Source organism: Bombus terrestris, chromosome 2 (genome assembly GCF_910591885.1).
Source record: "Bombus terrestris chromosome 2, iyBomTerr1.2, whole genome shotgun sequence".
NCBI classification, from domain to species: Eukaryota; Metazoa; Arthropoda; class Insecta; order Hymenoptera; family Apidae; genus Bombus; species Bombus terrestris.
Genome location: NC_063270.1, coordinates 1335950 through 1358668, shown reverse-complemented (window position 1 = coordinate 1358668; position 22719 = coordinate 1335950). Strand labels below are relative to the sequence as shown.

Genomic DNA, 22719 nt, shown 5'->3' with positions numbered 1-22719 from the left:
AGGACAAGGTTATTTTAAATTTAATTCTACAGCAGTTTAATAGAAAATATCATAGCAGTACGTTCTAAATTGTTCTGTAACAGACACGAATACTGTTATTTTCGAGTTTGCATCGAATCCAGATAATAGATAATCATAATGAATCTAATTGCTTTCAACACTCCCTCCAGTTTTTCGATTGCAGTTCAGTCGGTAAGGTCACGGTCGTATTGCTCGCCGACATCGTGCATTGCTATAAGTGTACTTGGTCGAACGTGTGTGCACGATCTGGCGCGTGCGTAAACACACAAGAGAACAAACTTTCGCGGCGGCTTCGGGGGTGAGTTACCCCACCGTTGTGCGCACCGAGCGATTCTCCACTAGCACGTGCAGTCAACTTTAAACGCACATGCACACGCTCGCCGCGATGTCATTTCAGTTTGAGCCATTTAAAGGCATTACTTTTTGCTAGCGTTCCACGCTCCGCGCAACGAGGAAGCTATATTCTTTTCTTTAAGTGTTTGTAATTTGAAAACTGCTTACGATGATGACAAAAGTAAGTGGTTCGCTGAAGTGACTTAAGAGCGTCTGCTGGAAAATAAGTTTCAAGTTCTGCAACAAAAATTTGTTACCTTTTGTTCGTGATTACTTTTGTTCAGATTATTCAGTCGTCCTGGATAAGTGTATAGAATGATTTTTAAAGTGAGAGAAAAGGATTTGTTTTTTGTTTGCTTTAATTTGGAATTTTATATTACCTTCTAATATGATCTTGTTTTATAAATGTTCTTTACTTAATTCTGTCACGTCATTCATTATATGAGAGGAGAGAAGCAACAGGGATAACGTGTATTGTTCTATGTAGCAGTGGATAGATAATATCTTTATTGTTTTCCTTACAAATTACAAGCGGTTCCGCTTCTTTCGTTTGTTTTGTCACTATTATTATCTTATACCTAGTAATTACCATATTTCTTATCCGCTTTCTTTGTTTTATCTAGTGATGAAAGATTTAAATTTGATACGACTACTCGTAGGAGTTTAATATTCATTCTGTTGGTCCAACATTTACGTTTGAAAATTATAATAACAAAGAATGCAGACATCTGTATACGGATAGTTGGGACACGATCACGGGTGTAAACGTCAGTACAGAGACGGTGATGCAGAGTGTAGGTTTATATCGTGGTCAGCGTCGCGGCGCGCGTCATCTTCTATCTCGCTTGGCTCCCGTTCGTTCCTCTTTGTCTCGGAAAAGTTTCCGGTGATGAGCTTTGTTGGCCGTTTCCCCTACAGGACGGAAAAGTTAAATGCGAAAGTTTTATCCGATATCCAGTTTCACGACGCTGCTGGAAAAAGGGATCTACGCACACCGTTACGTCGAGATTTGGATATCCTCGATAATCATAAGGTTTATAATATATGCCTATATCGTTCAGCATAATGGAAACGTTACGTAGAATATTTTGAAAATTTTATTCGTACTCATACACATACTGCGCGATGTGGATTAATTATATAGCCGGAAATTTTTTAATACAAATAACAAACATTGAAATTTATTATCGAGCAGATTCACAGGAATCGTAACGAATACTCTTCGACGTCTCTTCATTATTCATTATTGAAACCAACCATAAATATCGTTATGCAATTAATATAACAAATAATTCATACCATAATTGTGTTATTAGCAATTGATGTGCTGTTTACTAATTCATCAGATAGCTACCACTTAACGTTGTATTAAATATCGAGTACTAATAGCGACGTTAATAGTTTGTTTTTTTTGTGATAGAATGGCGTCAAAGAAGACGAGGCAAAACCATTCTATACAGCACTTACTAGAGCTGCCAAGCAACAGAGAGACAAAATTGCCGTTATATTCTGTGAAGGAGTCAACCCAAACGCCACTCATTCCAACCCCCCGACAGGTCCCGGTAACTGTACTGCATCCCTCGCCGAAAAAGGTAAGTGAAGCATGAATAAGTTATCAAAAATCTTTTGTTGTCATTCAATTTACAGGAACATAAAGACCAATTACTTTCTTCTATCTTGTCTTTACGTCGTGTTAACAATCCTTTGAAGAATCGTGAAATTAAAGCTGAACCTATGTTAAAAATTCACAACGCCTTTTAACAAGGCTCTGAAACATAATTAAATATAAAATTAATTACTTCCACTATTTAAGTACTAAGAAATAGCAGATCATTTTCATAGCCTTTCTGACGTTGAGAACGTTTTCACGAGGTGTAAGCGTTCTTCTTTGTGAAACTTGTAATTAAAATTCTACAAATCATTTGTGCCATAATCGTTTCGTAAAAGTATAAGTAATGAAGTTTATAAGTTTAATGACAAAGACACGAACATCTTCGTCTGAAGTTACTTCTGAAATTTTTCTGATTGGTCGTAACAAGTATAACATTAGCTGTTTAACTTTTCCACTAATTCTTTTTAAATTATTTCTAATTAAAAGTGTGACATTTCACACAATTTCTTAAAGTTGAACTTTTATCTAAGAAATATTCTTTTTTTCTAAGAAATGTGAAATATATTTCTGTCTCTTCTTTTGCGACTAATGTCTAATGACGAGAGTCTTATTGTAATAATATTCCAGCCCATCTTACCATAATAACAATAATTTAATGAAATTAAATATTCAAAGCTGCCAAATTGAATAAGATGACATTTCATGTGATTCGTTCCTCATTGCTACGAGTTAATTTTTAATTATCTATAATGTTGCGTTCGCTCATTGAATGAATGAGGAGATTAAATAACTTTTGTTCGCAGAAAAAATGGGATTGACAAGAAACGTAAAGTGGAACTCTTGTAACCGCGTAAAGCGCTGACGTTTTATTTTATCGTGGAGGTTTTTTATCGATCATTCGGCACTTTATTATTGCTCGTATAAACGTCTACGTAAGCTCGAATCCGCAACAACGAAGTAGATAATTTTTTATCTTATTTTCACTATGTAATATATCATAATTATAGAAATATAGAATGTTTTTTAAATAATTCTATTTCGGTATACATAATTTAACCTGTAAAATATATCTACGATGTTGCGGTATTGAGTATCGAACAGTTGTTTTATCGTAAATATTATTTTAACGTTTATAACGAATTTTTCAATTATTAAATTACAATAAGTTTACTTTCTTTATCGTGAGACAAATAGGGCTTGGAACTTGTATGCCAAAGTAGGAAATTATTTTACATAACTCTAAATACGTTGGAGAATATCTATTTTGGCTGATCGAAAAAGTTTTCCTTGCAGCTGTATGATTACTCTTTTGTTTCTTTTTCGTTCCATTTTATCCGGCAGGGAGTCATGAAGGAGGGATTCACGTAACTCGGTAGGGGAGGCTTCGGCTTCCCTGCAAAATAACGATTTTTAAAGTTTCTCGAGGAGTTTCAAACCTTTTCCCACCGAGATTCGTCGACGAAGTTTCCAAAGTTCGAACCGCGTAATTGGAGAGGAAAGGAATTTCCTCTAACCGTATAAAATGGTTCGTACGTTCGATGCTTAAATTCGTCGATGTGATGAGTCGCTCTGTTAAAAGCCACTTGTGCTAATGTTACTCCAAGAAATCAACCTTCTAAAATAGTAATAATTGTTATTTCGAAACAGTATCATTGGAAAAGTTAAATATTTTTATTGGGCTTATTCTTTGATTACTTCCATTACTATGAAAAGTTATTGTACAATGTTGAATGTTCATTAATACGTGCAATTGTATTTATATCAATGTATCTCATGGAAGGTACAGAGTAGAATATTATCAGTCAGTAGTAAATGTCGCTTTAGTCAGACATTCTCTGATCAGATACTCGGTCGATAATCAAATATTTCACTATGCTGAAAAGAACATACACGTTTTACGTATTTTCAGATTCAATTAAATAAGTAGAATAAACGAAAGAAGAAGTTTTTATTAAGTATTATAAAAATTTGGGAGAAGTTATTACCGACAGTACTATGGGTACATTGTTATCAACGATAGCTCATAGACGGATACCTCGTCTCTAGATGGTTTCAGCAGATGCATCTTTAGTGGTGCTTCGTACCGACAAAGTCAAGGTCACATCTATCGGTAAGGTAGATTACTAAGTGGGACAAACTGTTATCGACAAATTGTAACTTATTTGCGCAAGTGTTGATTTAAACCAGATGATAAGCACCTTAAATTATCGATTAATGTTCGATTTGAAAAATGTTATTATACATAAAAATTTAAAATATTTTCATGTTTTAAACTTACCCATAAATACATTAATAATATGTTTGCATGTCATAGTAATATTGCAATAAATTTTTAATGAAAACTTACACATATAAAATCACGCAAGGCTTACACAGTTCTTCCTTCGCAGTACACTCTATATAATATTTATAAAACGGGATAATGAACAGTTAAAAGTTCTTAATCGTCATATTGTTCGCAAATTCCAACTTTTAATGTTTTTTAACAATAAAAAATGTTTTTAGATTTTTAAAATTATAGAAATATATATTTTTGCCATGATAATACTCTCAGTTGAATAAAAAGACAATACATTTCATAGATGTTGCGTTTATTTAAATTTTCTGAATAATCTTTCATATACGAATGCACATACTTTACGAGGAAATAATTTGCTATTGAAATCCTATGAATGGGACTATAGTTGGAGCGTCTTGAGCATACGCAAGGTGGTAGGCGGAACTGAATTTATGATAATTGCATAAATCAGAGCTTTCCTCCACAATAATCATAATCTATTGAGATAGTTGTGCGAAGTTAGCTATTTAGCCAACGGCGCGCATAACGGAAGGAGGCCAAGGGGTTTCGTGGGACCGTGAATAAGATAAAGTCAATGTAAGATCGAATCGACAGCGAAAAATTCCTTATTTGCTTTTGACTTGAAAATAATTATTCTATTATTTCGTAATAAGCAGTGTAAAGCTTTTAAGATGGAACTTTTTAAGTTTTAAGTATTACATTATTTAGGATCATTATATAGTCATGTTCAATGATGAAATATTAAAGTGCTAGCGTTTGCACTTTTCAGATGCTATTTATTTAACAAACTGTTTCCTGTAAAAAAAGGATTGAAACGAACAGATTTAAAAAAATCAATAAAAATGGAGCGTCGTCTCGAATCTGAAGAAAAAGACTATAGAGGGCGCCAGTGGTGTCGCTATCTTCCATAAGGGGGTTAGCTGCTTGTGACTCCTGAATACAGATTTATCAAATAAATTACAATAACGATAGCCGTTTAATAAATAAATAATATAATTATTTTCACATGTGATCAGCACACGTTACAAAAATATATGAAACATTGAAAGCTATATTTTCAAACAATATTTCTACATTCATCTGTCGATAACGTTTTTAAGTTAATCAGCAATCAGTAAATTACATCTTTATAACTATTTTTATCTCAAGGTGGACAAAAATAGTTTGTACAACATGTGCAATATCTTTTCTGTCACCCGAAGACATACGGAATTATTTCAATGTTTTGGTATTCCAATGTAGAACCGTAAACGCGTAAGAATCAATTTCAGGAATTATATTTTAGGCTTCCCTAGAGGTAAACATCGTTTCAAAGTTACCTAAACCGACTCTAATGCACTCGAACTATTATCATGAGAGTTAAGGCATGACTTCTCTGTTTTCATATCTTCCACGCGACACGACGACGACAGTGGGAAAAATAAAGGGCGACTGACATCTCAATATTGCTGGTGATTTCTTTATTAACATCGTCAGGCGCGAACCTTCGGGTAATTATCTGTACGCTGCTGGAATATTAATGGTGAAATCTGCTCCGTCTGAAACGCCGGGATCGTTATGGTTACGATTACGATTATGAGCAGTCATTCTTTTTAAAGGAGAACGATTACAGTCTGGAGGTAATATTCTTACCAGAATTATTGTAATGTCTTTACTTCAATATATAGAATACTTAGCGTTATTAATGCTATAAATTAACGTGATTTATAATTCTACTACTTGAAATATAATTTTTAATCATTAACTCTGCTATAACTTTAAGCTAATTAAAAGATATTATTCTTCTGACTTCATTGATAAATTTTACTTTGAAATGTAATACAGCAAAGTCAATCGCATTGATACTGATATTATTATTTAGCAAATGCGCTTTTTTTCGAAACACGTTCATTCGAGGCCTGATGCTTTTTAAAAGAATCGTAATAGAAAAAAAATTGACACGAATATTTCTATACATATAGTCAAGATGGCATTAGTGATCACTTGCTCCGAAGGAGAGTTAAAAAGACGAGGCATAGTACCCTTTAACTTTGTCGAGCTGTCATACTGATCGGGGTTGGAACGAACCCTCCAATTCTCTCGGTGGGAGTAACCACGCGGTTGAGTGAATTTTTATGAATGAATGCGCGAGGATACCTAGATCCAAGGCTTTGGAATGCGCACCCTGTTTTCACCCCTGAACCTATATTTACGTCAGTGACTCTCAATTTGAAGTTCTCGTAACCTATAAAACCTACAGGGAAGGACGTTACCGTTAAAACACACTCCTTTGGGGTGAATAGGCTTAAAATAAATCGAATGGTCTTTTGATCATTCATTTCATTCCTAGGTACCTATATATTGAATCATTTGAAACATTTACATATGCATTATATGTAATTTGTATAGACTTAATTTATTCACGTTGCTTTCAATACTAACTTAATAATTTCAATGCGTTTAGCTTATCTTCTTATTCAGAATAATTCGATATCTCATTTTACTTAAAATTCTTTATTTATTATTAATCCCTTAAAGAATGCCACATAAAAGAAATACGCTTTCCTCGCGTTTTATGAAGATATTTTGAACCATTACTCGAGGGTTGAAGCATATAGAATTCATCCAGCCCTTAGAGACTCGAAATAATGTCATACGTCATACACGTATCATTGTCGTGGTTTATGCCATAGCATAAGCTTCTTCCTTGGTGTTTGAACATTTTTGCATGGGATGAAAATCATAATTGTGCACCAACATCGTCGCACTCTTTAGCTACAAAGGGACTTTTGCAGAAGGGTCTGAGGCTGAAAGTGTTAGCGGCAGTACAAAAGAACGCTTAACCCTCGGTAACCAGAGGGGAGTTTATAAAAATCGTGTCAATTAGGCCTCGAGAAAGAAAGGCAGGTCGGGTAAGGTGTTCCGTTAGACAAGGGCTTTAAAGCTCGTATTATGAAGAGATCGTTAACAAGCAATTTACCTTTTGAGCGGCTCTTCATAAAATTTTGCACTTTCTTGTTGTTGCATCAGGAATCTTGAAGTGTTTTGTGTAACGAGTAGTAATTTCTTATTAGCTCGAAGTATAATATCTTCATTAAGTCTTTATTAAGTTCCATTACACCTTGAAACATAAACTTGTGACATAGACGTGTATGAAATTGAGCTTTTAATATATTCATTCTTTAAATATATTTAAATATATTCATCGAATAGTTGTTGAATTATTTGAAAATTATATTAAGATTAATGAAACAAGAAGCAAAGAAATCCTATCCCGTTCAAATTTCTGTGTTCATATCCTGGAATTGTGATGTTTAGAGAAAGGAGAAGGGTCGATTGGACCTAGGCACAGCTCCGGGTGAGGATTAGCCCGCGGGGTATTGTAACGTCGTAAATACATCCCCTTTTTACCCCTCGAGCTTAAACTCACGGTACTTCTCTCGGTTCTCTGGTCGTTTGTCGGTCGGTAACACCACCAACCATTGTCACCGACTTTGGATTCAGTACGAGGAAATAAAATAATTAATACATATATTTCGTTGCTTCACTTCGCACATTCAAATACACAAAATAAATACTCTATATTCGTTAAGCATAAACCTAAACAAAAATTTTATTACGATGATACTTATAAATTTAGATTTTAATAAAATGTTCTCAAATTCTAATCATTTAGATCTCTTCGTCGATCCTCATCACGCCTCGATCCCGTTTGTTTGTTGATTTGGCAGCTATTTTTATTATCAAACGTGATCACGAGTTCAAATTTCGGCTAGTCAACCCCCGGAGCCAGTTGCAATTTTTCTACATAATGGGCAAAAGATTAGGGAAAGCATTCCGGCGAGGTACTTTAGCCAATGTCATCGTTTCGATTCTTACACCCCCATGGTCTCCCTCTTCCATTTTCCTTTTCCTATCCGAAAGCGTAGCGCCCTCCGGTTTTCTATCTGGTTTGACGGTAGCGGAGAGTACGAGAGACCCCTATTCCGTGGAACGATATCTCGAAGCGAAATCCCGGTCGGTCTCGCGTTTATAATAGTTGAAATGGAAAGGGTTGCACGCGAAGGGCTCCGGAAGGATTGCGGGGTTATAATGAAATATAGGCTCGTTCCGCTTCGTATAAGACTGCATTAAGATTATACGTTGGCGCGCTCCTTGGCGACCGAAGAAGGTCGAAATAAACGAGGAAAGGTAGTATGAGGACGTAGCTGGTGGCTACGGGTTAAAGGGGTAAGGGGTTCCTCCTACGGTGTTTTAATCAAGCCGGATTTGCTGCGGTAAGCCGTGGTTCCAACTTTCATTTTAGCCAACCCCGCCCTGACAAGCCGTGCACGAACGTTTCGTCCGCTTCTCTGCCTCTCGCTCTCTTATTCTTGCGATCTTTCCGCTGTTTGCCTGCTCTAGCTCTTTCTCTTTCTCTCTTCATCCCCGACGTTCGGCAGACATCCATACGGAGTGTTTGTCCTGCATTAAAACGCTATCTCTGTTTCGTGGAGACGCGTGATCCCCGCGATGTTGTTCTCCTTAAGAAACTCCGGTAAGGAACAGGAACCTGGTGCGTCGCAATTATGTTATTAACTCCGATGGAAACGGAGCGCTGAGAAAGATGTGCTTTTCGTATGGTGTAATGGTTAAGCTACCGCAAAGGACCGAGTCTCGATTGCGAAAGGATTTAATGTTGAAGTTAACTTATTACAATAATTTACTCCATTGCTTCATGGAGAAAAATTGAATGAATCGCGGAATATGAAAAATGTACTTATTTCGAATTTCAAATCAGAAGAGAAATTATAAGTCGCTGTTTGAAATGCTCTAGCTTATGCTTAGCTAATTATACTTAACTTATGTAGCGTGTGATTTTGTGTTACTGGAGAACGGTATGTGGTTGCGTTTTTTTTTGTCCTCTCTTTGTGCTTATCGTAATTATCATATTATATATAATCATATAATAATTATTATATATTAAATAGATAATTATTTCCAGTTCGCTTAGAGGGATGCTTTGTGGATCTCTTTTTCATCTATCTTCTTATACTGACTATTCCATAGTTTCGTATATCTACAACGATCAATTCAGTTACAATGAATCTATTCTATGGATTAGTGACTACAATGCACAGTTATGTACGCTGGTTTCATTGCAATGACACAACGATTTTGAAAATGCATATTCAAATAGTAGCTTTTAATAAATAATCACATATAACTTTCTTATTCAATATTTTTTAGCCCATATGAAATATAGAATTCAGCTCGGTATGATAAATTTTCAAAATATAGATCATCCAGGTTGATCAGACGGATCAAACTTCCCTCCGGAAGTCGGAACCCTCTTTCTTCGTTATTGCCAAACATTTCTCCCTTGCTTGGAAACCGAACCGCCTAATACTTTAGTTAGCACTTCCAATACAGATTACATGACAAACTCGTCCCCCTTTTTCGACGAGACGGTATCCAGCATGGCATCGTGTTCCTTACTCGTTGTCCAATATTCTTCAAATCCCAAGGATCTATCGAGTCTTTATGTCTTAGAGAGTATTCTTAGTTATCACCTCTGTGTTTGCTTTCTGGTAAATGATATTCCCAGAGGACGGGCGTAATTTTATTAACACCGCTGTTAGTATTTCTATTTCAAAGGGAAATAATAGATAGATCGTATAAAATTTCTGAAATTTAGCATTTATCAAAGTTAGTTACTTTAGTTAGTTAATTTACAATGGAAATCCACCGAAATTGAATACTCGAAATTGTATTCTTCGAGCACTAGTCGACGTAGAAGTACTCCTTGAGTCAAATTCAAAGGAAACGAAGCTACCACTAGCCTAATAGGACTAATCTCTCGATCACAATGCTCGTGTCGACAAAGATATTCGTAGGTGGAATTCGTTTCATCTTGGCTAGAGTTTAAGCGGAGCATGTGGAAGGGAAGGTGGGTAGATTGGAAGGAATGAACATAGAGCAAACAATATGGCGTCTGCCAGGAGAAACCCAAACCGTTGCGGACCGGTCAGTATGCAATATGCTAAGGTTCTGCTTTTCCCCTCCCTTCTTCCTCTCCTTTCTACTACTAGCCGAAAATTCACTATCCGTCTTTCTCTCTCTTCCCCTTTCTCTATTCCTCCTTTTGGTCCTCTATAACCTCCGAATCCTTGGGTTTGGGAATTTAATTACAGTATAGTGCCTACATTGTAGCCCCAGCCGGCCCGGAAATAAACTCCCCATTGTCGCGGCACAAAGCTTCTATTTGTCACGAGACCTGGGCGTTCGACACCCTTGCGACGCACGCCACCCCCGCGCGCCACCTGTCCTTCGTGCCTTTCGATATCGACTTTTCCGACAGCGCCACGACTTATGTTGCTTCTCATGATAAAATGCGACTTGGCTAATAAACGAAGCTAAATGAAGTCCGGCCGATGGATTTTTTTGGCGCGAACGATCGACGAATAATTTAAAGAAAGTTGAATCGAAGATATAGGTTTAGAAGATGCAGCATTCTACGATGGTAGACCGTAGATTGAAAAGCAGATAGTCGAATTGTATAGACAATCGGTCGAGTTTTTTGCACATTGAAAACAAGGAATATTTTTGAGTTTTCCTTCGTTTAAAACTTTTCATCATTTTTAAGCAGTCGCGCGCTCTTTTTTACCAAGGTAATATATTTTTTGCTAGAGAGAGAGAGAGAGGGAGAGAGAGATAGCAAGAAGAAATGGCCGCTTCATTTACCGTCATACATTATGGAGAAGATTATCCGAGTAACCACAACCTAACAATTTCCCTGTTCCGCGTCTTCGCGAACTTCAATGTAATAAGTAACAACGCCATTTAATTATAAATGCTCGCACCCGAGAAACGAACTTATCTAGCTCCTACTTTCTGTTTAATCCTGACTGTGGGATGAGGTACACAGAATCGTACGTTAGAATTTAAGCCGTTCCATGCCGAGAGGGAGATCGTCTTCGGTTAAATTGTTCTCAGTATTATTGAGTTAATTAAATAAAATCGATTAGTATTCAAAACCTTGTGTTATCGTATTTTCCCCCACGCTAAACACCAAGTTACTTAGAAATTCCAGTTATATGTAATTATCTACTTTGTACCATTTTATCCCGTAAGATTTCTATATAAATTCTTTTCCATTTAGTTTAGAAATTATTAATTTCGAAAGTAACGTGTATTTATAGATCCGTTTACTTTGCTATAGGCATTTTTCGAAACATTCTTTCTATAAGGTGTCTGGACGTAACAAGGTTCGAAATTTTTATAGTCTCGCGAGTTTCCTTTATCACTAGGAAGGATGAATGATGGCGCGAACAGCGATAAAGTCGCCAGGAATGACAGAGGATCGTGTCTCTTTCGGGGTAACTCACCCCCTCGGAGTGTCGCGGTGAATCGAGGGTCGGGGGTGTTTCACCGAACATTAACGATCGCAACGTTCTTTGATGGGTGTTATTGCCCCATGGCACGCGTCTTCTCGCGCGATGCCATGAAACGATCGTCGTGAAATAGTTTTGTCTTTCGACGACGGTCGACCGCCGCATCATACGAATTTGCGCGATAATCGTTCTCCAGGGAAGTCTTTTCCTCTTTACGACAAAAGATCGTGGTGACAGTGTTCGTTAAAGATTTTTATAAGAGGGCTAGGTTGCTGTTTGAATGGAAGAAGCAATAAGAATCAAGAGCACGACTCGATTAGCAACAGTTTCGCCGTTAGTTCCATAACCGAAACTGCCGTCATCGTGGGCTCATAAATATAACTACGAGCATGGTAGTGCTTCTCCATTCGCCAAACCTCTCCTGTATCGGACCGTAAAGCCCCATAATTATTCACTCGTCGTTAAATCGGCCGCCTACGCGGCAGTTACGGCTTCCCGTCGGCTAAGTGTACCGTGTATACTGACTACGTGTTACTTGGATGCTTGCATATGTGATAGCGGATTAGTATTCTCTGGTGAACGGTTTTGATTTCGCTGGACGAGTCGTACTATTGTCAGCTAATTTTACCGCATTCCTATAGCTTGCGCTTCGTGATAAGGGAAATAAGAAATAAGATCCTTTTGCAAAAAATAAAAGAATTCTACAGAAGAAAAATTCTACAGAATTTTATAGAAATGAGAAAGGAATTCTGTTCAATCCCATGGAAATTAAAATAAATAATCATAAGGTGCCCGTGATTTGTCACAGGAAGGATTAAACGCTTTTAGAAATATCGTATTTTCAATTATGTACGTGACGTCTGACCACGAGCAATCTATTCTACTTACGGTAATACGAATACGGAGCCTATTCATCGCTTTGTTAAATACGTTTTTATAATCGCTTAATTAGACGTTTATATCATTTCATCATTATATGATTTCTCTCCGAATGAAAGTAAATTTCACAAATTGTTAAACAATCAATCCGTGTAAGTATCAGCCAGTGTTCCATCACTGAAACGGACACCGTTCGATTATTTTTAATTAACAACAAAATCGTGTTTCAATTATTCACGTACATACACTTGCGTTCTGCTGACGAGACGCGTTTTCGTTTGAAACGAGGGTCAAGAAGGAACGAAAGCGAGTCTGAGAGGTACAGATAAGGGAGGTGAGGAAGGGCGAAGGAGGGATAGTAAAAAAGAAACGATTGAAGCGTGCAAAAGTTTCCGATGAAATCGCGAGTACACTCGAAACTTGCAGCTTGAAACAGTCGGGCTGGCGGATGCACGAGTTTCGACGGCGAGCGAAAACGGTTTCATTTTAGGTGGATGGCGACGGTGGCGGCTATGGTTGAGGGAGGCCATGGGATGGTGAGTACGGCGGTGCAGGGCCTTAATTGCCCACGAGTTAATTAAACTGTAATTCAATCGCGCGAATTCGCCGATGTTTTATCGTGGCGCGACGCACCGTTAAGTTTGTACTTCCTGATGCGCTAGTTACAGAAAGTATATCGGGCAACCGTGTTTTGCGTGTACGTGCAAGAATTATGGGGACTCACCCTTTGCCAGGATCGAATAAACGTTTCACTGAATGACAGGGGTACTAGGGTTCAAGTCGAACTGGTATAAGGTTTGATGTAGCGGTATTTTTTTTTAACTACATATAATCAAAATATTTTCAGAACTTATTTATTCGTTGTAGTTATCGAAATTAATTTCGATATGTTTAATTAATATCGCCTAGAAAAATAAAAATGTTGTTCTTTATCCTGTTCGGTTATAATTTCGTTCTTCATGAAATTTATTTATGCCAGTGGATTTCTTAGATCAATGATGAGGTAAGATCAGCGAGGGCTGCTTACTGTAATTATCCCTTCGCGGTACGTAGAGCCTGCCCTTGGCCAACCTCTCATAGCACACGCTGCTGGGCTCGATTGTTCTTGCTTGCATGGCCCCATGCGCCAGGTCTATGAAATTAAGCGTACCACCCCTCTTGCCGAAATACGGCTGTTCTGTCAAGACCTTGCCTCTTCCCATCCTGTTCCTTCCTGTATCTACCGTTCGCCCTTAATTTCTCGAAGATAATTGCCGCCTCGTCTTCGTATCGCGAGCCTCGTGTCGCTTATAGAGGCGATTGATGATGGTCCTTGGTGCGAGGGAAATGCAAAAGGAAATTACATTCTTTCAAAAGTACCATGTCATCCTCGAGAAAGTTACGTTGATTGTATTTTGAAACATTGGGAGTATTCTCGAAGCTAATAAGAACGATGAATTATTATCTCTGTATCGGTTACGAAAATAATATATAATCTTGTATTTTAAATTAAAGATACAAATTTATGAAGAGATATGTAGAGACGAAAACAGATTTTTATCGCTACATGAATTTTTCATATCCTTATCTTCTCAAAGATAATTGATGTCTCATCATCGTGAACAACCGAGTTGTATGGACGATTAATGATTGTACACTCACGCGGAACGTAATACAAAATTGCATTCCTTCGAAAGTCTCGTTTCATCTTGAACAATCACCGTGCTGGGAGGCGTAAAAATCGTTTTTTTTTTCTTTTCGTTACGACGCAACGTTTCTAATTCGTTCCACAAATCAATTTTCTATCGTTAATCTTGCTTCAATGTTTACCTCGACATTCAAGAACTTTTCCTCTTCCGCCCTGAGCTTTTGCTATCAATCTCGGTGGTTGACATTTTTTTCGTTGAAACTGCGCGTCAAATTCGTGCCACGTAGAGCAGGTCATGCACTTGGTCGGAATGTTTGACTTTATGGCGGATACATATTTCAATCGTCGTAACCGAAGAAGCAAGCAGGTCGAGGGGTGGTTGTTTGCCAGTGACCAGAATTTAATATTCATCCAATCAGGGGGTAAACCTACCGCGCCCGAGGGTGTCACTGCTACCTCCAACTCCCTTTTCCCTCTGACCTCCATAACTCATAGTATATTTGTTCTTCTGCAAGAGTCAATAAAAAAAATTGCGGCCGTCACTACGAACAAATCCATGGTATTCAGAATGAAACTGGTCGCAGAGATTAGACCAGAATTTTTTAGTATGTCGCGCGATTCACGCGTAACATTGTTCGTACAGGTCCGACTTATGAATCTTTTACCCAACTCAGGTAGTTCGCAGCAACCAACGAGCGGGAACTAATTAACGAATACTTTGGATATTTGCTCGCGTTCGCGCGATTTCTTGCAGCAACGATTTTTGGTCGAGACGGAAAAAGAAACTATGCCGAGTTCACGTCGATAGAATTTGGGGCTGACCGGCATAGAGGGTAATTTAATTTGCATTATGCCAGCAACGGGGTGTACCCTTGTTTCGTAAGCATTGCGGGGCAAACTCAGTAACAAACCCGCGGATTCGTTCGATCAAACTTAATTAGCGCCGAATTCCAGACATAATTAAATTCGACCGCCGTGCAATTTCGCGGAGATAGGCAGCCCGTTAGACAGAAGGCAAGGGAAAGGGATGTAAAAACCCGAAGGAGGGACGAAGAGGGTTCGAGAGGGATGCCGGAGAAAAGATCGGAAGAAGGGAGAATGGGAGAAATTTTACCCCGAAACAAAACATGAGTCGAATATTGTTCGGATTGGATTATTTCTATTGGCCCGTAAATCCTTCGGCTGTCGATACCGTAAATCTCCGCTTACGTTCCATTATTACAGCGTTTAGTTGATTTATCTAAAATCTTTTCTCCGTTATATATCTCCGCTAATGTTGGTACATTTTCGATATCCTCGGTTTCACGCTGCCGTTCCAGATTGTTGCGCGTTTTTGCCGGTTAAACAGATTGAATTATCAGAGACACAGAGAACTATGTTTCTTCGCGCGTACGCTTGCCAAGCCGCTTTATTTAGAAACTCTTGGACATCTGATAGAAAGCAGTTACCGCGTAAAGATTTCACGAGTGTCCTACGAAGAGGATGATAAACGTGGCCAATAATGCCGCAGCATTCCGGTGGGCTGACGAAAGAGAGGACGAGAGATAGACGCAGAAAGGGAATTCCTGGAATGCTTCCGGAGTTTAGAAGGTAGCCCTTACGTTCTTAGTTATACCCTTTCTCTCCTCGAGGCGGTACACTGGTCCATTCGAAATATCCTTCTCATTAATTATAAGAAAACATTGTCTCGCGACCATTTATATCAACGATGGTATTTTAGTCTATGTCTCTTCATTTGTATGCACTTGGAAATCTGATTCGTACGTTAACTGTGGCTGATAGAATAGCAAGAACAAATAATACAATATTTGTACGACGCGATTAATTGCTATTGATCAAGTAGTATAATCTGTACTTCGTCGAGTAACGTCTTAAGGATGTTATGTCGCATTCCTGAAACATCTTCAAGCGTTATCCTAATAACAAGCAGCATTAATCACCGGCACGATAGACTGCAATTATGGTTTAACGTAGGACACGGTTGAAGCCTGGTGGAGGAGCTTTGTCGAGTGTAAAATCAAAATCAAGAGGTTGCGTTTCCCTGTTCTAATCCTTGAAACTTTTCTTTGGCATATTTAAACGAGCATAACAAATTTTACCTAAAATTTCTTTATCTTTCTGCTATGCATTCATTGCATAACTTTAGCAAAACTTCGCTACATCTGCATTCAGTTCTAGAATATAATGCACGAAGCTGTATTACGAATCAAATCTTCGTTTCGAGTAATTTTAAGTCAAACGACAAACTGTGTACATTCCATTTGAAGTTTCCAACGGATACACTTAAGAAACAGATTAATATAACATGACATATGTACATTTTAGCGATAATCATTTTCAACATGAAAGAGTTCAGCGTCGCAAGAAATACTTATGGAACGGAAACGAAGCGAGTGAAATAATGGAAGCAAAGGACAGAGAAAAAGTTGAAAGTAGACACGGTTCAGTCGCGAAAAGAGTCCGAATCGTATAGAAGGGAGTTTGAAATCAAGGAGGACACGCCGGCAGTACTCTTTGGCCGTCGGTCCCCTCTTTTGAAAGCGAAATCGAACGTAGTCATAACCTCCTGCTATTTCTCTCAATTTCTCTGCGTCCTTCTGTGGACTCTCAGCGTCGGTGCCGAGCGTGATCAATGAACGGCGCAGATGCTGTTTTGGACTGTTGCGGAGTATTGTGCACCTAATCGCCCACCCTGTCACTTTGACCACATCTCGGAGACTAGTGTGGGGATCCCTCGGGACGATGGCCCATAAATCGAAAGTTCGAGGCTTCCCCGAAGGGTACCGTGTACCCCATCCCCCATTATCGACGTATTCCTGCGTTAACATAAGATCGAGTAGCGATTCGCCTCCGGCTACTCTTCGTCAGTTGCGGGATTACCACCTGGATCGCTCGAAATCGCGCTTTCCAAGATACATTATCATCGTGATTTATATGTATGTATCTTGTGAGATCGATCGTAGCGAGGAACATGTGGTGTCCAGTTCATTTTAGGTCGCGTCTCGACTATATTTTTAAGAATTGAGTCAATAGTTGGGAATATAAATAGATAATTTATTAGGTTTCTTCTTAATTATTTCATTAATTACTTTATCTATTTTTTGAAACTATCAGTCCGGATGAAATTATTTTTATCGTATTAATAATATTATTAATTTATATATTCGGTCGTAATATTACATTTCTCGTCGAACGAGTTAAGGAAACTTTATCATACCCGGGGAAACTTTGCGATTACATACACATTGTTTGGGTATCTTTCAGATAGCGTTATTTAGCCGTTATTTTATTCGTTCATATGAAATATTCAGTATACTTGAAACTTCAACCATTATAATATATTTAAAGTCCACAGAAAGAAAATTCAATTTACAAATCACATCATTTATATTTCTTGAGTATTTACATCGATTCTAATCTCTTGGATAGCGTTTCTCGATAAAAGAAGAATATCTCAGAGCGGAGTTGGAAAGTTGCTTTGTATGGCACAGATTGTGGTTGGAAATTAGGGTGATTACGAGCTTTTCCTCCTGGTACCTATTGAAGCTGCGAAAGGGGCTAGGTGACGGGGTGATAGCTGCGGGGGGTGGTGTGCGCTTGCCGTGGTAGGATCTACCTCTTGTCAAGTTTAAACCCGCTACGTGACTAAGTTGCAAGCGGCCTGCTAAGATGTCCTGCTAATTTATATGTTCGCGTTAACTTGCGTTCACTCCCTCTTGTACTTCCACCTGCATCCCACGTCTCTTACGTACCAGCGAGAGGACAGAAGGAGAAGGGGTGCGCGGAGGTAGCTTCGTGCGAGAGAGGGCACGGGTCGCATAAGTAATCGCTGCTATCGTACTCGACAGATGCGTTAAAGATCCCTTGTCCCTTGTGGTGAACCACCGACTTCTCCAACCCATTACCTTGGTTATGTTTATTATTATATTCAATATTTTATCTTTCCACATCTATACATTGTTTTCACTCGAAAAGTTTATGATGGTATTGTTGAGTCATGTGTAACTATTGAATTAGGAGTTTGGACTTTATAGTTTTGTTTAGTTCCTTCTTTGGTTCATACGAAAAAGGCTATTATTACTAATGATTGTTATCATGTAAAACGTAGAATATTAAATAAAATGTCTTAAAATGAAGCATTCTCACCTAACGATATCAATTAATGATTAAAAGATACAAATAACAATTTTCGCTCTAGATTTCTAACAATGAGCAAGATATGATAACTAACAATAAGTGATTATAAAAGTTATTTATCGAATAAAACAACGTTAAACACTAATTTAGATGATTACTAAATATCGAAGGAAGGGTTCCTGATTCAGAGAAAGCGATCGAACCGCTGACATCTGAGCGTAAATCTTCGTCTTTGGCGAGCAACTAAGCCGAACTAAGACGGTACCCCTTTCTTTACCGATAGCGGGAGATATCGTCAAAGGAATCACGCTTACTTACCTGAGGAGGTCAAGTTTAAGGAGCTGGATATCGGACCTAAGGGTGAACTTTCTGGTCGAACCTCAAGGAGGCCGAACCGCAAAAGCTTCGTGGTTTGTGCTCTGTGTATCCTGATGAATCGTTTGGTGTCTGCGTCCTCTTTGAAGCGTTCACTAGGCGACCATCGTTCATTAAACTTAATCGAACAGTTCCTTCATCTCGTTTTCTTCAGTTTTTTGTTCTTTGGACAGAACTTCTAAAACCAACATTTCATCCCGTTCGAACACCTCCCATCGCTCTTAGGATCGATTCTGGCCAGGATATGATGCAAGAATAAACAGATAAAAGTTTGTTGATCAAATAAAGTTGCATATTTCTTATGACTAAATTTCTACGGTATTTCAGGAATACGTTCTATGTATGTTATAGTAGTAGGGCGATACCTTTAATAATCGAAAAACAAACTCTGAATGCGAAAAAAGGAACGTTGACTCGCGTGAGTTTTGTTAAAGTTTCAGTGTTTTTCATTGTGTCACGTAATCTTACTCGTTCTATGTTTAAAACATCCGCGGTATTCAGAAACATCCATCAAAGTTATATATACATGCAGAGCGCAATAAGCACGAACAACGACGGACTACAAAGGAGTAGACGGTATCGATCTTGGGAGAGGATGCGTGGCAACGGTACCCCAATTAGGACCCCTATGACCCACACGTCCTCCGTAGTCCAATGTGGCAGAAACCCACATGCTGAAGATGCATCCGCGCGTGAATATTTGCCTAAGTGATTGCTCGCCTTGAGACGATCCACCCCCAAAACTGTCCAGTCCTTCGGCGATGTCTCCTTTCCCTAAGATTCCCCTCCCCCGTGAAGCACACACAGAACTTCGTACTTGAATTTCTCACGAGCGTTATGACCCTATTGGAAAACTCGAAACAGCCTTTTTGAGAGCTAGATGTAACTGTAGGAATTTCCTTACCTTATCCTGGTATTGACATTTCTATTTATTGTTCTGAATCCTTTCGTTATTTGTATCTATCTCATGGTCTAGATTAGATCTACAGAAGATACTCCATCACTACGTCAGATTGTTCAGAGAATACTCTTTTTGTTTCTGTTTGTGATGTGGAAAATCGACGAATAAATCTGATACAAACAAATTATTATCAGAAACGATAAAGAACGATCTTACAATGGCTACGAGAAGTATTAGCGTATATCCTTATTTTCCAATGAAGTGTTTTTTATCAGATCCTATATTTCATTTTTTATGGTCATATGAAGATACTACTAAACGGTACGAAATTTAATATACTTATCATAAATACAGCGGCGTGCAAATACTTTTTGTAGCTACTGTGAGACTTAAACAACTTTGAAGCTGGACATGATTTCAATTGAAACGTTTTATTAGCTATGTTTTGTTGGTTGTTCCTTCGCTTTGGCTCTATCAAGAATTGCTAATCCTGGTAGCGACTGGTTCTCTCGGTAACGTAAGCCGAAGATCCAGCTGTTGGGCCAGTGCCTCCGACAGGATTTCGCGATTCGTAGACCCTTATCAAACTCGTGGTCCGAGTTCCGCTAGGTCTTGAAGGTTACCGTTGATTTCTCGGCTCAGTTCGTCCTTTCCAACCACGTGCTTCTCTTCGTTCGTTCTATTTCGCGCGTTCCGTCTTTCTCATCGATATAAATCATGAAAGCTGCAGGGTGGCTCGCCCTTGTGCACCAAGAAAGGGGAGAGGCAGGGGTGGATCCCGTATCCAGATCGTTGGTCCAGGCATGGTCCAAGGAGTGGCAAGCAAGGGTCGCTTTCCTCGACAAAGGCAAGATCAGTACATTACAGATAAAGCGAACGACTCGCCCGTCCGGGAGTTTTTTAAGCTATAAATTTCATGGCTAAGAGGGAGCAAGTTGAGAAAGAAAGGAGAGAGAAGGGGGGACAGGAGTGTTTGCCGAACTGGTTCCTTCCTAACTCAATTGCCGCGACACGGTGATCTATGGTGGTTGGGGAACGACGAAATCACGGAGCTGAGTCCTCGTGCCCCGGATTTCTACCATTGGAAAGACTTTCCCACCTTGTCCCGTGTTTCAATCGATTCAGCATATTTCGAACGGAAAACCCTTCTCCAAAGCGAAATTATATTTTCCTTGAATCCTGTCAAATTTTCTCAGTCAGCATTCACGTTCCAATAATATTCCAAATTCTAAGGTTTTCGAATGAACTTTTGTTTTAGATCTCTGACAATCCTTGAAGTATATGAACTAAGGATAACCACCAATGGAAACTGTTTATTGATTAAAATAACACCGAACATTGATTTGGAAAAATACGATATCAAATAGTTTCCTAATCATGTATTTATAGATTTTGAAATTTAGAACAAGTAATACAATTACATTTGATTAATTTTGTATGATTGAAGATTCCAAGTTTTTTTTATTTCTTCTTCCATTATGATTTCAATATTACGATATAGTGAAAGAAAGAATTGCGAATAAAATCAAATGAGAATGAAAGAAGTACGATATCTTTCAACGAAACGGTCTAATGACCGGGGATCCTCTTTATGGTTTACAAGAAGTTTGACTCTTCGGAAATGTAGGAAAGAGAAGAAAAAGCCACCGTACAGTTTCGATATCGATGTCCTCGTCCTTTTCGACGCGGAGGGTGGCGCCCTTCCTTTTTTAAGCCATAAATTGTTCACGGTAGAACCTCCACGCTAAGGTGCTTCGAGACAAAAGAGAAACCTCCTCGGGACAGCGTAATGTATTTAACTGAAGTACCCCGCGCAGATTACGACTGGAAATATTGTCCTGAACGAAGCCAGGTATTCTTTGATAATGTCATTTGCGTCGCTTTCCTCAAATCCTATTGGAGAAACATCGTTTTTAAACGCTTCTACCTGACATGATTCATAGATATTGTAATTATTACTTTTGTAGAATAGAAATATATAAACTTGTAAACTATTGTAATTATTACTTTTGTAGAATAGAAATATATAAACTTATATTCTATTTATATTATATTTTGCGTAGAATCGTTGTTCTATTTTCTACTATTTTTCCTCTGTAAGCGAGCGTGTCTTACTTCTCCATTTGATGTAATTGCATTGTAAACGGATCCAGATCGGCATAAACATCCATGAAAACAGAAGGTGGAAGGTAACTTGATAGTTAATTACCTTCCGCCGTTACCTGAGACAATCGAAAAATTGGAAGATATACAAGTGCTCAGTCGCATTAATTTAATATTTTCTTCGAGCTAGCTCAACGAGCTATTCTCGATTGTTGTTGTAATCTGAGATATTCGTTTCAATCTTCCCTTGCTGGCAATTTATGAAAATCACATTTTTTTAAATTATCATCGAATTACGAATCAATGTCGAAAGATTCAACTTTTATATTTCCTAAGTTTGTTAAGTTATAAAAGAAAGGCAAATATCGCTTCGTTGAAAATTCAATATTTGATATGGATGATAAATTATTTAATTCTATAAACATTCAAAGATGATTTTAGATAAAATAGAATTTAAAAATACAGAAATAGACGTTTCTCGTTTTATTATCTCTCACGCTGTTATCACAATTTTCGACAGAATGAGTATTTCGTTGAAGTTACCCGAACTTGCAAGTACCGAAAAACCGAGCGAAATTCCAGAAACACGGAACGTGCTAATCCAAAGCTATTCACGGTCTAATTCTGGCAGGCCGTTCGATTTTACGAGCAGTGAAATCCTAACGTGGAATACGGTATTTCCAGGGAGTTCTTCGGAATTTCGTTTCCTCCCTGAAGGAATTCGCGAGGTCAGAATCCCGGGAACGCCCGGAAGGAACTTTCTTTTTTCATCATGGTTCGACGTGGCACCTTCGTTTTTAGCGCTTTATCATTGCACGACCGATATTCCGGTGATGGAATCTGGCTGAACGTAGAGGGTAGGACGGGCGTGAAAAGTTAAAATCGCATCAGAGAGCCATTATTGTATCGTCGATGTCCCCTACCGTTCCACCAAAGTTAAACAATTTCTGCAGCCTTACGTGGACGATATCGCAATCTCTCCTCTTTTCTTCACGGTTCGTTGTCCTTTGTTTCCTCCGTTGTGTTCGATATCGCAAGCGCACGTGTGTCCCTCAGCCTGGAATCTTCCAGCAATTTGTC

The 22719-nt window shown here is 38.4% G+C and overlaps 1 protein-coding gene across 9 annotated transcripts in view; it reads left to right on the top strand.

Annotated features, from left to right (window-relative positions):
* Positions 1-22719, top strand: part of LOC100650591 (mucin-5AC) — a 304537-nt gene that overhangs the window by 9554 nt on the left and 272264 nt on the right. For 5 of the 9 annotated variants that reach the window (XM_048414230.1, XM_048414222.1, XM_048414217.1 and 2 more), the window contains exon 3: positions 1775-1946. In XM_048414230.1, the coding sequence (XP_048270187.1) occupies positions 1776-1946 (171 nt within the window). In that variant the 5' untranslated portion in view covers position 1775. Of the gene's footprint in view, positions 1-1271; positions 1388-1774; positions 1947-22719 lie in introns of those variants that run through there. The other 4 variants (XM_048414248.1, XM_020866777.2, XM_048414201.1 and 1 more) reach the window with 1 other exon arrangement.